The sequence below is a fragment of the Hippocampus comes genome, unplaced genomic scaffold (assembly GCF_001891065.2).
Source record: "Hippocampus comes isolate QL1 unplaced genomic scaffold, H_comes_QL1_v1.1 scaffold261, whole genome shotgun sequence".
NCBI classification, from domain to species: Eukaryota; Metazoa; Chordata; class Actinopteri; order Syngnathiformes; family Syngnathidae; genus Hippocampus; species Hippocampus comes.
The window spans coordinates 5,151,656-5,164,155 of record NW_017805824.1 but is presented as its reverse complement, the minus strand read 5'-3'; the positions used below and the strand labels follow the sequence as shown (position 1 = coordinate 5,164,155).

The window sequence follows — 12,500 nt, the reverse complement described above, 5'->3', positions numbered from 1 at the left end:
GCAATACATTTTTTGGGGGGACAAAAACAGTCAGCTTTACAACTTAGAAACCAAATTTACAGAGTTGAAAACAAAAGGCAAGCTAAAAAAAGTCTGACATTCAATAAATGAAGCATCTTTGGTTTGTTTGGAAAACAAATACCACATATTTACAAGGCAAACACGTGTACACAAAGTCGAACTCCCAAATGTCTTCCACGTGGCGCTGTTAAAGTGCTTCTTGCTCAGTCGTCAAGTGCATCATCGAAAAGTCTGAGCTGCACCGGCAGCAGTTGTGAACGCTTGTCTGACTCGCCCTCTTCTGGCCAACTACTGTATTTGCAGTTAATCATGAACATGCGTTAATCGTCGGTTCAAGTAGCAAAAAGCTATTCCAGTGACATAACCACTCCCATTTCTTTTCCCGACACCCAAAAGGCACAGTTAGTGAGAAAGTCATCTTTTTTTTCCTTCTTTAAAAGGCACATGTCTTACAATTTTAAGAAAATAACAAATGATCTGCTTCAAGGTATTCCTTCAGACACAAGTGCAAATTGACGGGACATTTTAGCAAAAAGGAAAACAAATTCTACAACATGAGTGTTCATCAGTGCAATTGAACCTTCCCAGGCAGATAAATGAGATTTTGCTCACACGATTGTCAAAAAACTCAAAATTAGGGTAAAACAAACCTCAGCCTATAACCAATGTCAAGAACGATCAGAAGTACAGTGAACCCAACGGAAAATCGCAGCTCATTTATACTGCACTCACTGTTTGGGTTTTTAAGCACTGTTTTCCTTTTATGGAGTTGAGTAATGTTGCTGTTTGTATGTGTTGCTGCTCGGTGCGTATCAAGTTGCAATTGTTTGAAGGGTTTAATGCTAAATTGTTAGGTTTGATTTATGATTTTTTTTTTTTTTTTGTAGAACCATGCATGCTTGGATTTTAACTTGGCGAACTGCACATGAGAGTCTTTGTTTCCTTAAAGTGATGGTATGCGCTTCTCTCCTGTTTCTGGAAAGCAAGAGGCTGAGAAGGCACTTTAGTATCCTTTAAAAAGTATGTTTTCATCAGTTTAAGTGTGTTTCAACTGCGTGTGAGGGCCGCAACTATTTTCAAATTGTTTTTTTCTCCAAATGTACATGGTCTCACTGCAGCAATAAACGGGGGGTGGCTCACTGTACTTCACAAATCTAAAATAATCCAAATTAAGACACTGCATTCAAGCAGTCCAATCATATTTAAACTCTTCAGATAAGCAGGCGGGGGAGCTGATAAATAAATAAATTAATCATTAAAAAGGGGCGGGGAAAAGGAGGGTCAGCGGATCACATCAAAACTCCCTGAGGCAACTGTTCCGGCAAGCTCATTCGCCTTCTGTGATTATACTGGTGGTGTCCGATTGGTCGGTCGTCCTCTTGTAGCGCACAGAGGAGGAGAAGTGGCCTCGCTGCTTCTTGTAGACGATGAAAGCCACGGCAAGTGCGAGAGCAAGCAAGATGAACACGAAGAAGCCCACAGCCACGGGAGAACCGGAAGACTCTGACAACACAAGCGTGAACACGACCATGTCATATGGAACAGCGCCTAACTCTACTTAGCAGGCTGGCTAAAGTACTTGCTACATTCTGTACTTAGTGTATATAAGTCACAAGTACTAAAATTAGACTGGTTAAAGTATTGATTCAATTCTGGTACTGAAGAAGTGTACAGTATACTGTGATGCATAGTTAAATAAAAAAGGACAAATGATTTTCATACTGTCAATTCACAAGGGATCAGCATTTGGCCCAGTTGTGGATCCTGGAAAATCTGCCAGTAATTGCCACCACCCTGAAAGTGTTTGTAATTTTCTTATAGACCCCCCCCCCCCACTTCATAAAAAATGGAAAATATTTATCGGCCTTATGTTCAAGCTTATTCAAGAGTGCTTTGTGTTTCAAAAGGGGGGGGGGGGATCATGAGAATTATAACGGGGCTCAAGTATTCATGAATTAACAACTTCCAGTCAGTACAGAGGCAAAGTACTCGGTCGCTTGAAAAGGAGAGACACTCACCGGCTTTGGTTTGGCAGATGACGCGACTGAGGCTGGCCTGGCAGTTGACGACTCTCCAGCTGCCTCCGTCCTCGGTCGCCATGATGGCGCACGGGGCCTCCTTCCGCTGCGCCGCACTAACCAAGGCACCCGACTTCCAGTTGGAGTAGGACAGAGCCGAACCGTCCTCCCAGCCTGTGGGAGAACCTAATCACAAAGACTTCCTCGTAAACGTCCGCACAAACACACACGACACCCAAAAAATATTAGAGGGCAATTTCAGCGTGATGACTCATCAAAACACACCTTTTAAACACGTTGTCAATATCAACTTCATAGTTGTCCTACCAGTCGGCAACGACTTTATGAAAAGTTACTCGCGGCATTATGAAATTCTACAAGTTAACATCTAGCACTTCTCGTATTTTGCAGTAGAAGCACACAAATGTCAATGAGTGCAGTTTTTCCTCGCTATGTTTGCTGTCACTGAGTACAGTATTTTCCGCATTATAAGGCGCACCTAAAAGCATTCAATTTCTTCAAAAGCCGGCAGTGCGCTTTATAATCCAATGCACCTCATATATGGTGTTGCAGTTTCTCTATATTCCCCATTGAGATGTTTCCCTGTTCGTGTTGCTATGCCATTTAGTGGTGATTACCAAGAACCAATTGTAACCTAAATGGGTTTTGCCCGACACTAACTGACATGCGCATTCGCCAACACACACTCAGACAACTACTTTGTGAGCTCTGCGCAGCAATGATGAAACGCAGATAATCCCGAAAGCATAGTGAACTACTGACTAAACGAAGGAAGAAAAAGCAAGACTTCCAAGGATATTTAGCCCCTTGTGGATGTGAGCCCATGAGGTTTGCGTGCCGTTTTGTTCAATCACTTGTCTTCATAACTTTTGTCTTTTATTGTTTTGTCATGTCATTTGTATTTATATATTTCATGTCCGTCTTTGTGACCAGTTCTCACGGCTTGCCAAGGAATAAACTCTGTATTTTTATGCATTTTGTGTCGTGCTTCATGCTACATTCTGAGGGAGCTACATATGGATCAATATTCTGATTTCTTGGACGGAGTATTCTAAATGTTCTGTAAAGCACCTTGTTACATTTACAGTTGTTGTGAAGGCCCAATACCAATAAAAGCTGTGTTGTATTGTACGGTATTCCCTTTATGTAGCTCTACCTAGTGGATGCATCACGTAACTGCAGCCACTATCATAGCTTCTATCCAGTGTGCCTTATAATGCGGTATATAAGGCAATAGTGAAAAGAACGAATATTACAGAACAGGGTCGTTCTACAGCTGCGCTCAATTGTTTGATCAGTGAGGGCAGAGAGCGTACATCTACATAATCGCAATTAAAAAAACAATATATGCTGAATTGGTTAGTTTACCTTGAGCATCGATGTCAAGGCCGAGCCACACCCGACTGGTGATGAGAGGGTCGTCGCTCACGTACTTGGCCACAAAGTCGTTGTCCTCTTTGCTTTTTATAGCCAGCAGTTGAGCGCCTGTCAAAACAACAACAACAACAAACAGGTCAGCAGTTAGAATGAGGTGGCTTGCAAAAGTGGATTAGCAGTCTGGGTGAAAAGCACGGACGAACCCAAGCTCTGACAGATGCTCTTGGCCCGCTGCATATCGTAGACGCTGTAGTTGTAGAAGCTCATGTCGAAGGCGTAGCAGCGGTCGTCACGCTGCACCCACTTGGATGTGCCGTTGCCCTGAGGGCAGCTGTTGACCTGTGCTTTCGCCTGCAGCTTGGCTTCTGGTGCCAGAACACACACGAAACCGGAGTTTGGATGGAGCAAGACAACTTCAAAGAACCGATATGATCAATTGGGGGAAAAAAAGACTGCTGGAATATTTTTTAACAGGGATTGAACCCTGTATGACGTTCACCATAACAAGACACTACCAGATGACGTCAAAGCTATTAATATGTGAGACATGGTTTTGACCTGAGCACAAGAACAGCTAATCGTGAGGTTTTGAGGAAATAATAGAGGACAGAATCTCCAACTCATAATCAGTTGAATTGTAGATATGCTTTAATGTTGGCTGTTGAACATGAGAATTTAATCTGCATTTTTTTCCCCTTAACATTTAATGTCTTTTATTTCCTTTATGAGCTTTCCCCCCGAAATGTTTTGTTCTTCAATGCATGACAATTTTATTTACGAATATTTTTTTTTCTTAAATGAATGAGAATTCAATCTAAAAACCTTGCACATTTTGTTGTGTAAGAATTTAACCTGCATTTTTTCCTACATGTTTTTATGTGATTTCGTTTGCATTTTGCAATTCTATTTGTAATCTTCAATGTTTGATCATTTGTGTAAAAATTTACCCTTATTTTTTGGGGTTTTTTTGTCTTCAGAGTAATTTAATTTCTACATCAACTTTTTGCGTTTATTTCATTTAGAATCCATGTTCACATCTCCATTTTTTAGACAGTATTTGTTCTTTGATGTATAAAAATGTAGTTTGTTGTTTTCTGAGTTTGTTGTTTAAAAAACATTAAAAACTACCACTCAACTCTAACGCTCCTCTCCTATCAATTTCTTATTAAAATTTATATGTTGGAGAACAAAAGAAGAGGAAAAAGGACGGACAATCAATGAATACCTGCAAGGGTGTATTTTCAAACTGGTGTCTTACTCTGGAAAGGGGTGCTGGTGTTTGTGTTGTAGCAGATGGCGCCATCAAGCAGCGTGTAGCAGCTGCTCCTCACCCAGGCACCGGAGGGCATGACAAAGACGCAGCCGCCCACATCTCGCTCGTCTGCGCTGGCACCCTCCACTGACTCCGAGATGTCTGCTTTGTACTGGTAGCTGGTCCCGTCCGACCACTCGTAGGTCTCATGCCCAGCCTACATGGACGCACACAAGAGGTTGAGTTAGCATATGAGGTGAATTCATTTATTGTACCTAAATTGAAGATACATCGACACTATTCAATAAAAAGTGAGGGATACTGGGCTAAAATTTCCAAACGGAGGTAAAATGCACTGAAACCTATACAGGCAGACATAATTTGACCTTCTCTAAACTTTTGAATGTTCCAACATTTGATGCCTTTCTGTGACTCTTCCAGTTTCTCTGTTGCAAACTCTCAATGATATTGTGACACTCTCAGGTTGTTGGCCAGGTTTCAAAGCAGATTATGTCACGAGAAGGATTGGAATAGAGATGCTGCAAGAGTCACACAAAGGCATGGAAGTGGATGTCCTTGGTTATGGTATGTCCGAATTCGTCGTGAAATTTCACCCAAAATTCCAACAGCCTTAACTTTTGGTGATTAGTCTACTATAATTTCCAGGGAATGATACGCCCCCTTCTATACTGTAATATGCAGAGAGATCGGCGCCTCAGTAAATATTGCCGGTCCGTCATTCGCCAGCGGCCAGTCCGCCATTATTTTTTCGGCAATATGGGACAATGACATTGCGGTTTATGAGATGTATTTGCAAAGGTGCTCAAATCACAAGTGGCAACCATTTTGCCGCTTGCTGTCGACTGAAAATGACCGCTTACTCGGGGTTCAGGTAAGGACTAATCATGGCTCGGCTTCATAAAACAGGTGAGGTTAAGAAAAGCTCACGTCTATTTTTTAAAAAATTCCACACCCTCCCACAGCCACTTTCCAAAGAGCAACAATAAGTACAACGGAATTAAAATCGCATTTTAAAAAAACGACCTCTACTTATACAAGATACAATAATGCAGCTGTATTATTGTTGATGTTTCCTGTTATGTGTTCTGTTGTGTTATTGTTTTGTTTATGTTAAATGTTCTGGAAAGCGCTTTGTTACAGCTGCAGCTGTCCTCAAAGCGCTATAAAAATCAGGAGGTATTGTATTGTATGTAGGTACTGGTAAATATCTATTAAATAAAAAACATGTTTATCGACCCATGTACAAAAATTGGGGGGAATTTTGGATCATTTATTTGGCAACATTTGCATATTAAACACAGGAAATGACAGTTGATTGTATTCGCTCAGTAAATTCTTACCTCCTGGTTGGACAGGCCAATCCAGAGTGGGAATCCGTCCGTTTTTGCGAGGAGTTTCACGTGCGCGCCATGCTTGTCGTCATGCACACTGGCCAGGTGGCCTCCACGCTGAGCGCACAATTCCAAAGCCTGGTACCAATTCAGTTCACGTTGCGTCACCACCTCGTAGGTTAAACTGCCGAGGTGTTGATAATCCCTGGTGGACTTGGAGTACTTCTCCTTTGGTTCTTGGGAGAGAATAAACTGGTCAAAAAAATTTGTGCCCCCACAGGTATTTTGAGTAATATGGCGTGGGGTAATAAGAATCAAGCAGATCAGATCAATTCCCCCGTTTTCATCCATCTCAGGACGCAGCCGTTCTGACATTCCACTGTGCTCTGCTGTCGACTGCAACTGATGTCAAAGTGCCATACGGCTTTGGGCTCGCATTGCGAATGTCACAAGGTCAATTGCAATCAACAGCAGAGGGTGGCAGAACGTCAAAATGGCTGCGCCCTGAGATGGATAAAAACGGGTGGTTTATCTGCTTCATTCTTATTCCTTCAATGCAATATTCACCAGAATGGCATGTTTAGACTAATGGGGGCAAACAGAACATAGTATTGCAAAGAAATGTTCTGCTTTAAATTCGGGCTTTTTCAAATGAAGCACAAACCATTATCCAGTTTGCAGGTCACAACGGCTCTTTGCTTGAACTCGGAGAACAACATTCGGTTTGTGATGAGAACCCATTTGCCTTGGAGATTGACACCTGCCATAAAGTTGCCATCGACTTCTGGTCGACCATTTCTCCAGTTGGAATATTGGACAGTTGTTCCATCATACCACTCCAAGTGGTTACCGATCGCTGAAAACACACACATTTCAATCCCGTAATGGCCAATAAAGCACAGTAGTACATTTTTAAGATCCCAAAATTAATAAATAAAATACAATGAATTCGTATTAATGTCAATGTAATGGCAGAAAAATGTGGATACAGCTCTTGGATTGGATCTTATTTGGTTGCGCACGTGTACTGTACTTAATGCTGTTTGCCAAGAGGTTCGCTGCAATAAAAGCAGTAAAGGTTCAAAGACCCACTGTTATTTTTGAATAGCCCAAGCCACACAAACTGAGCCAAGTTTTGAAAGGGCAGAAGTTGCTGCCTGATGAACTCGTTCTCCTCTGCGTTCCGGATGGTCAGGATGTCAGCGTCTTTGTCTGCAACAAAAACACCTCATCAGGACCTGCACTCATCTGACACTCAACCAATCTGATTTCTTGTGGTGACATTCTCACGGAGGTTAACACAGGTTCTGCGGATGGGCCCTTGGTCCATCTGCTCCCATCTGGACGCAGCCAGATGGAAGGCGTAGCAGTTGTTCTTGAAAGGGATCCAGTTTGGGCCATTGATTTTGTGGGGACACTTCACTGCGACGTCTTCCGGTGTGGTAATTATCTCTTCTGAAAAACAAAAATGAGACATCCATTCGAGTCCAGTCCAACCCATTTTCCAACCATTCTAGCTGTGAAGTGGAAATGTGATGCAAGTTGACAATTGTCTGATTTGTTCATTTCCAAATTCAGCTGTTTCAGGGGGGAAAAAAAAGACAAGAAATTACAAGAACTGATGTTTGTTCATCGGGCCGGAAATATCAACAGCATAAGGCCTGAGTGTTAAACATCTTTTGAGATCTAAAACAGAAATCTTCACTCACTGTGTGGCTTGTGGCAGATGGCACCTCCGAGTGTCTGCTCACACTCTGTTGCTTTCCAGAAGCCGTCTGTGTCCAGGTAGACGCAGGCGCCTTCAGTGACCTCAGAAGACCAGCGACTGAAAACGGTGTGACTGTGGTCCGTCCAGCGATAGTGGATCCCGTCCTGAGTGGAGTGGGCATGGAGAACTTTTGTGGCTTTTATTCCATATCCTTGAATTTCAGCTTAAGGCCCATATACTCGTAACACTCTTTGTCCTCACAAGGACAATTCAGGGTACTCGTAGAAGACTAGTTAATAGGCCAAATGTGGCACTAGTTGTGGAATTAACACTACTAGTAAGACACATTTGTTCAGGTAAAGTGTGAGCCCGTACTAGTACATGGACCTTATGATGGATATTAACGATATGGAATAAAAGCTGAAATGTAAGCAACATGAGCCATTGCCAGCCGGGCACACGTACATCTTCGCTGAAGAGGCCGATCCACAGGGGCGTGCGCGCACGGCTCACGTGCACACTGAGCGTGGACTGCAGGAGGGTGTCGGCAACGCTCGCCAGATCCATTTCCTGTTCCATGCACTGCTCCAAGGCTTCAAACCAGGTGAGGTTCTTGATGAGTAGCTGGAAGGTGTGGTTGTTGACCTGGAAGGGCTCCGAAGTGACGGAAGGCTCCTCGACTTGATCTGAAATGACAAGAGCGCTACAATGAAGATGGAGAAGCTTTCTTGCCTCAGTTAGGTTGAAGAAAGCAGATTTCAATCAAGCAAAAAAGCATCTCGGATGGCAAAGGGGTGTGTTATTACAGTGGTACCTCTACTTACAAAATTAATTGGTTCTGGAAGAAATTTCTTAACGAGAGAATGTTGTCAGTAGAGACGCGTTTTCCATGTAAATGCCCTAATTCGTTCCAAGCCCCCCCAAAATTTAGACATAAATGTTTGCTAAAGCATAAAATGCATCAAAATATGTAACAAATACATTTTACAATTAGATTATCGCACAATAAATGAGAGTTGTGCATAATGTAAAAAACAAATAGAGTCAAGAATAAAAATGATAGTCATTTAACTTTTAACTGCGTCCTCATCGTTTTTGCCCTTCTTTTTAGTCCATGTTCTCTCTCAGAAGTGGTTTTTGCCTGGCGTTTTGTAAAGAACTGATCCTAGGATGTTTACTTTGGTCGGCTTTTAACAATCCTTTGAAAATGTCCAAGGCAAACATCAGCATAGGAAGCGATCATCCGACTGGTGAACACTTTTTCTGGGTGATTTACATTTACGTAAAACTATCGGAACACCTCATGGCCAGAGGGGTGAATGACGAGGACGCTACATAGACACATGTCTATCTATCTACACACATAGACACATATGGTACCGGTCCCTCTTAGCCAATAGGAAGCCAGGAAGATGCTTGGTAATAGCCAATGACAGAGCAGCTATAAGCATGTTGCGTTCAGGAAACTCAGAGCTGCGACTGACGGCCCATACTGTATTTTTACCTTTCGTATCTTGAAATTTCTTTCACAACAAGAGGCAATATTTTCCCGTTGAGACGTTTCATAACTTGAAAATTCCGCATGAAGAGACGTTCGTAAGTACAGGTACCACTGTAAAGGGAAAGAAGCAGTGTTTTACCTGCATAATGTTGGCAAACTGCCCCATGTTGATAATGGGTACAAGAGGTATAGTCCCAGGTACTCATCACTGCCGAACTGGGGTTATTGATTAAAAAGACACACAAATCCATGTTGTCTGGGTCAAGCGTCTGTAAAGAAAACATACACATTTAGAACATCTGAAGATGCTTCTGGGACAAAATTCACAAAACAAAGAAATGAACTGAGGACTGTAGCGCTAGTTAATACATTGCAGACCAGCGGTCGGTGCCCGCAGGCACCAGGCAGCCCCCAAGCAGCATATGATAGCCCACGGGCCTCTTCTAAAAATAGCTCATCGGTGATGGGACATTTTCTAAAAAGGCTGTAGATGTCATCATTTGTGAACACTGGCAGAAAGCCTTGGAAATAAAGTGTTCCATATTGCTCCTAATCTGTTTCCCAATTATTGTGAGAAATCATTAACATGACCGATGTCTCTCCATAAATAAATATTATGACAACTCCTACTAATATTAATAACATATTAAATCCATCCATTCCATCCATCCATTCATCCCTTTTCATCTGCTTATCTAGGTTTGGGTCACAGGGGTAGCAGCTTAAGCAGGAAGGGGACGCTTTTCCATGACACTTTTTCAATGGAACGGCTTTTCAGAACCATCTTGGAGGTGGTTCTAAAATGCAGACCCATCTGGGGCTGTGTCGTCAACTGTGATCTGATTGGCCGACACCAACGCAGCAAGCAACTCTGCTGCACATGTCCATTTCCTGGTTTTACACGAGCCAGACAGAGCCGCCCTCTGGTCATCGCCAATCATAAAAATACAGTATGTAGAATAAAGACTAGAGCGTTTTACAACAAAGGTGGACCATATTTGCAATTTCAGATGTACTACTGGATGAAATATTATGTAGGCTAGAGATTTTTTTTTTAATGTGTTTGCACACACCGATCACGGGGTCACATTCACTTGAATGAGGGGTCCCCAGGTGTAAAACAGAGCTTCGCCGCTCGCCCGGCAAAAACAAGTACAATGATGACAAAAATATTTTCATATGAATGCTTGCCTTTGAGTGAAATGCTGCTCAGACTTTCCCCCTCCCCTAGACAGCAATTTTAATAAAAATCACTCACATTGACATTTATGGCCTTGTGCATTCCAATGAGCAGAGGATGGAAATTAACATAATTCACTGGCGACTTGTCCAGCCACTCCAGTTTGTTACGTTTCTGTTTGAGACCAATCCATATGCCTCCCATGTCCTTCATTCCTGGCAACAGGCTGGTGATGAAGTCTAAAGAAAGAAGCAGTAGCACTTTGTAGGTTATCACTGTGAGGAACATAATGTCCACAAGATAAGGAGTTCAGGGGAGTTATTAGGACATTATCTTACAGGCACTTTTACAATCTGGTTTATGTGTCCAAGAATTACCTTGCTCCACTTGGTCAGATATGGTGACGAGGGTTCCCCTCACTGACAGGCACTCCTCATTGGCAGTCTTAAATGACACTGGCTTCACATTCTGCAGCAGTGTGTAGCACTAAGAAAAAAATATTTTCAACAGCAGCATTAGCCACAGCGAGTCTTAAATTTTGTCTAATTATATCGATCTTTTCTGGAAAAAGACAACCTTAAAAATAGATGTATAAACATGTCCAAGACCAAGACAATTAAGCTCCTCTTGTAGCCATTAAAAAAAATCTAATGTAAGATTAACATCTGCAGATAAACTCCAGATATGTTTTGCTAGTCAAAGTTGGCTCGAACAGGTTTGGCTCTCACCAACCAACCAGGGAATTTCTCCATTGTGAGACAAATAAAGGTTTTCTTATCTTATCTTAAATGAAGAGAACAGACTGTTGGGATTAATTGAATACAATTACATGGAACAAATATTAACATTTTGGTTGTAAATGTAGGTTAGTGCTTCTGATCGTTTTTACGCCAACAGAAAAGTCCCTGACCATTCACCATAGTGTCAAATATGATTTAAATGCTTCTGGCAAGCAATGGGACTGTGACTAGTTGATCTGAAAAGTATCAAACCTTATTTCTGAAGGCAAGGGAGGTATTTCCACATGGCAGGCCTCCAGGATGAGGCTCCAGAGGGTTGTTCTCCACCAATGTGATGTTAAGCCTTTCGCACACAAAGGGCAACTGCTGCCTGCAACTGTGCTCATACTCTGCAAGGAATAGAGCACAGCAAAAAGAAAAAGATTACCGTAGTTCAATCAATTGTAATTGTAAAGCAAAAATACTGTCCAATTACATTTATATAACTATGATTGACCCTCTGGGCTCAATGCTGGCCATATTGCTTTGTTTAAAAAAAAAAAAACACATTTCAGCTGTTTAAATGCAAATGTGATTCAAGTTCCCTGGCTCGGAGGGTGGATTATTTTCAAATTTTCTTAATAACCAAATTCAGCTGCTACAATATATCACTAACAGTGTCGTGTATCAAAAAATAAATAAGTTAATGAATTAAAAAACAAAGAGGTGTTTCATGCCTCCTTACTGCGCTTCAATCGAGCAGAGGAATTTGATTGGAATTTTTCAGATTCAGATTCAGATTCAGAAAACTTTATTTATCCCCGTGGGGCAATTAGAGTCGTGCGAGAGCGGCTTATAGCAGAGACAGTAAGAGCAAGGAAAGACATAGGATAAGAGTAGCTCAGCACTTGAGGTCTTGAGGTAGTGGCTTCAGCATCGAAATAGTATTGCACATCGAGCAGTATTGCACAGTGAGAACACAGTAAGACAGTATTGCGCATGAAAACAGTATTGCACGTCAAGTATTGCACTGTAAACCCGTATTGCACAATGGGGTATGCGAGTTTGTATGGTGGGGGAGGGGTGTCAGGGATATTGGAATAAGAGTTTAAGAGTTTAAGCGGAGAACAGCCTGGGGGACGAAGGTGGATCTCCTTCTCGCTGTCCTGCAAGCTGGGAACCGCAGCCTGCGGCCGGAGGGCAGCCATTCGAACGCGGGGAAGAGAGCATGTGAGGGGTCTTTCATGATCTGAGCAGCTAGACCAAGGATCTGCTGCTCGCACACTGCAATCAGAGGGCGAGTGGGAAGTCCGATGATCTTGGAGCACACTCTGCTGATGCTGTCCAGGCG

General features: G+C 42.4%; 1 protein-coding gene across 1 annotated transcript in view; it reads right to left on the bottom strand.

The window, feature by feature from the left end:
- ly75 (lymphocyte antigen 75) overlaps window positions 1–12,500 on the bottom strand; it is a 33,611-nt gene that overhangs the window by 31 nt on the left and 21,080 nt on the right. The window contains exons 21-35 of the mRNA XM_019886620.1: window positions 11,423–11,559; window positions 10,808–10,916; window positions 10,509–10,669; window positions 9,390–9,519; window positions 8,215–8,435; window positions 7,751–7,913; window positions 7,332–7,496; window positions 7,134–7,253; window positions 6,706–6,897; window positions 6,051–6,277; window positions 4,696–4,906; window positions 3,641–3,802; window positions 3,429–3,545; window positions 2,040–2,225; window positions 1–1,524 (exon numbers count right to left, since the gene is read on the bottom strand). The exon at window positions 1–1,524 is cut by the window's left edge and continues 31 nt beyond it. Coding sequence (XP_019742179.1) covers window positions 1,349–1,524; window positions 2,040–2,225; window positions 3,429–3,545; window positions 3,641–3,802; window positions 4,696–4,906; window positions 6,051–6,277; window positions 6,706–6,897; window positions 7,134–7,253; window positions 7,332–7,496; window positions 7,751–7,913; window positions 8,215–8,435; window positions 9,390–9,519; window positions 10,509–10,669; window positions 10,808–10,916; window positions 11,423–11,559 — 2,477 coding nt within the window. The 3' untranslated portion in view covers window positions 1–1,348. The remainder of the gene's footprint in view (window positions 1,525–2,039; window positions 2,226–3,428; window positions 3,546–3,640; window positions 3,803–4,695; window positions 4,907–6,050; window positions 6,278–6,705; window positions 6,898–7,133; window positions 7,254–7,331; window positions 7,497–7,750; window positions 7,914–8,214; window positions 8,436–9,389; window positions 9,520–10,508; window positions 10,670–10,807; window positions 10,917–11,422; window positions 11,560–12,500) is intronic.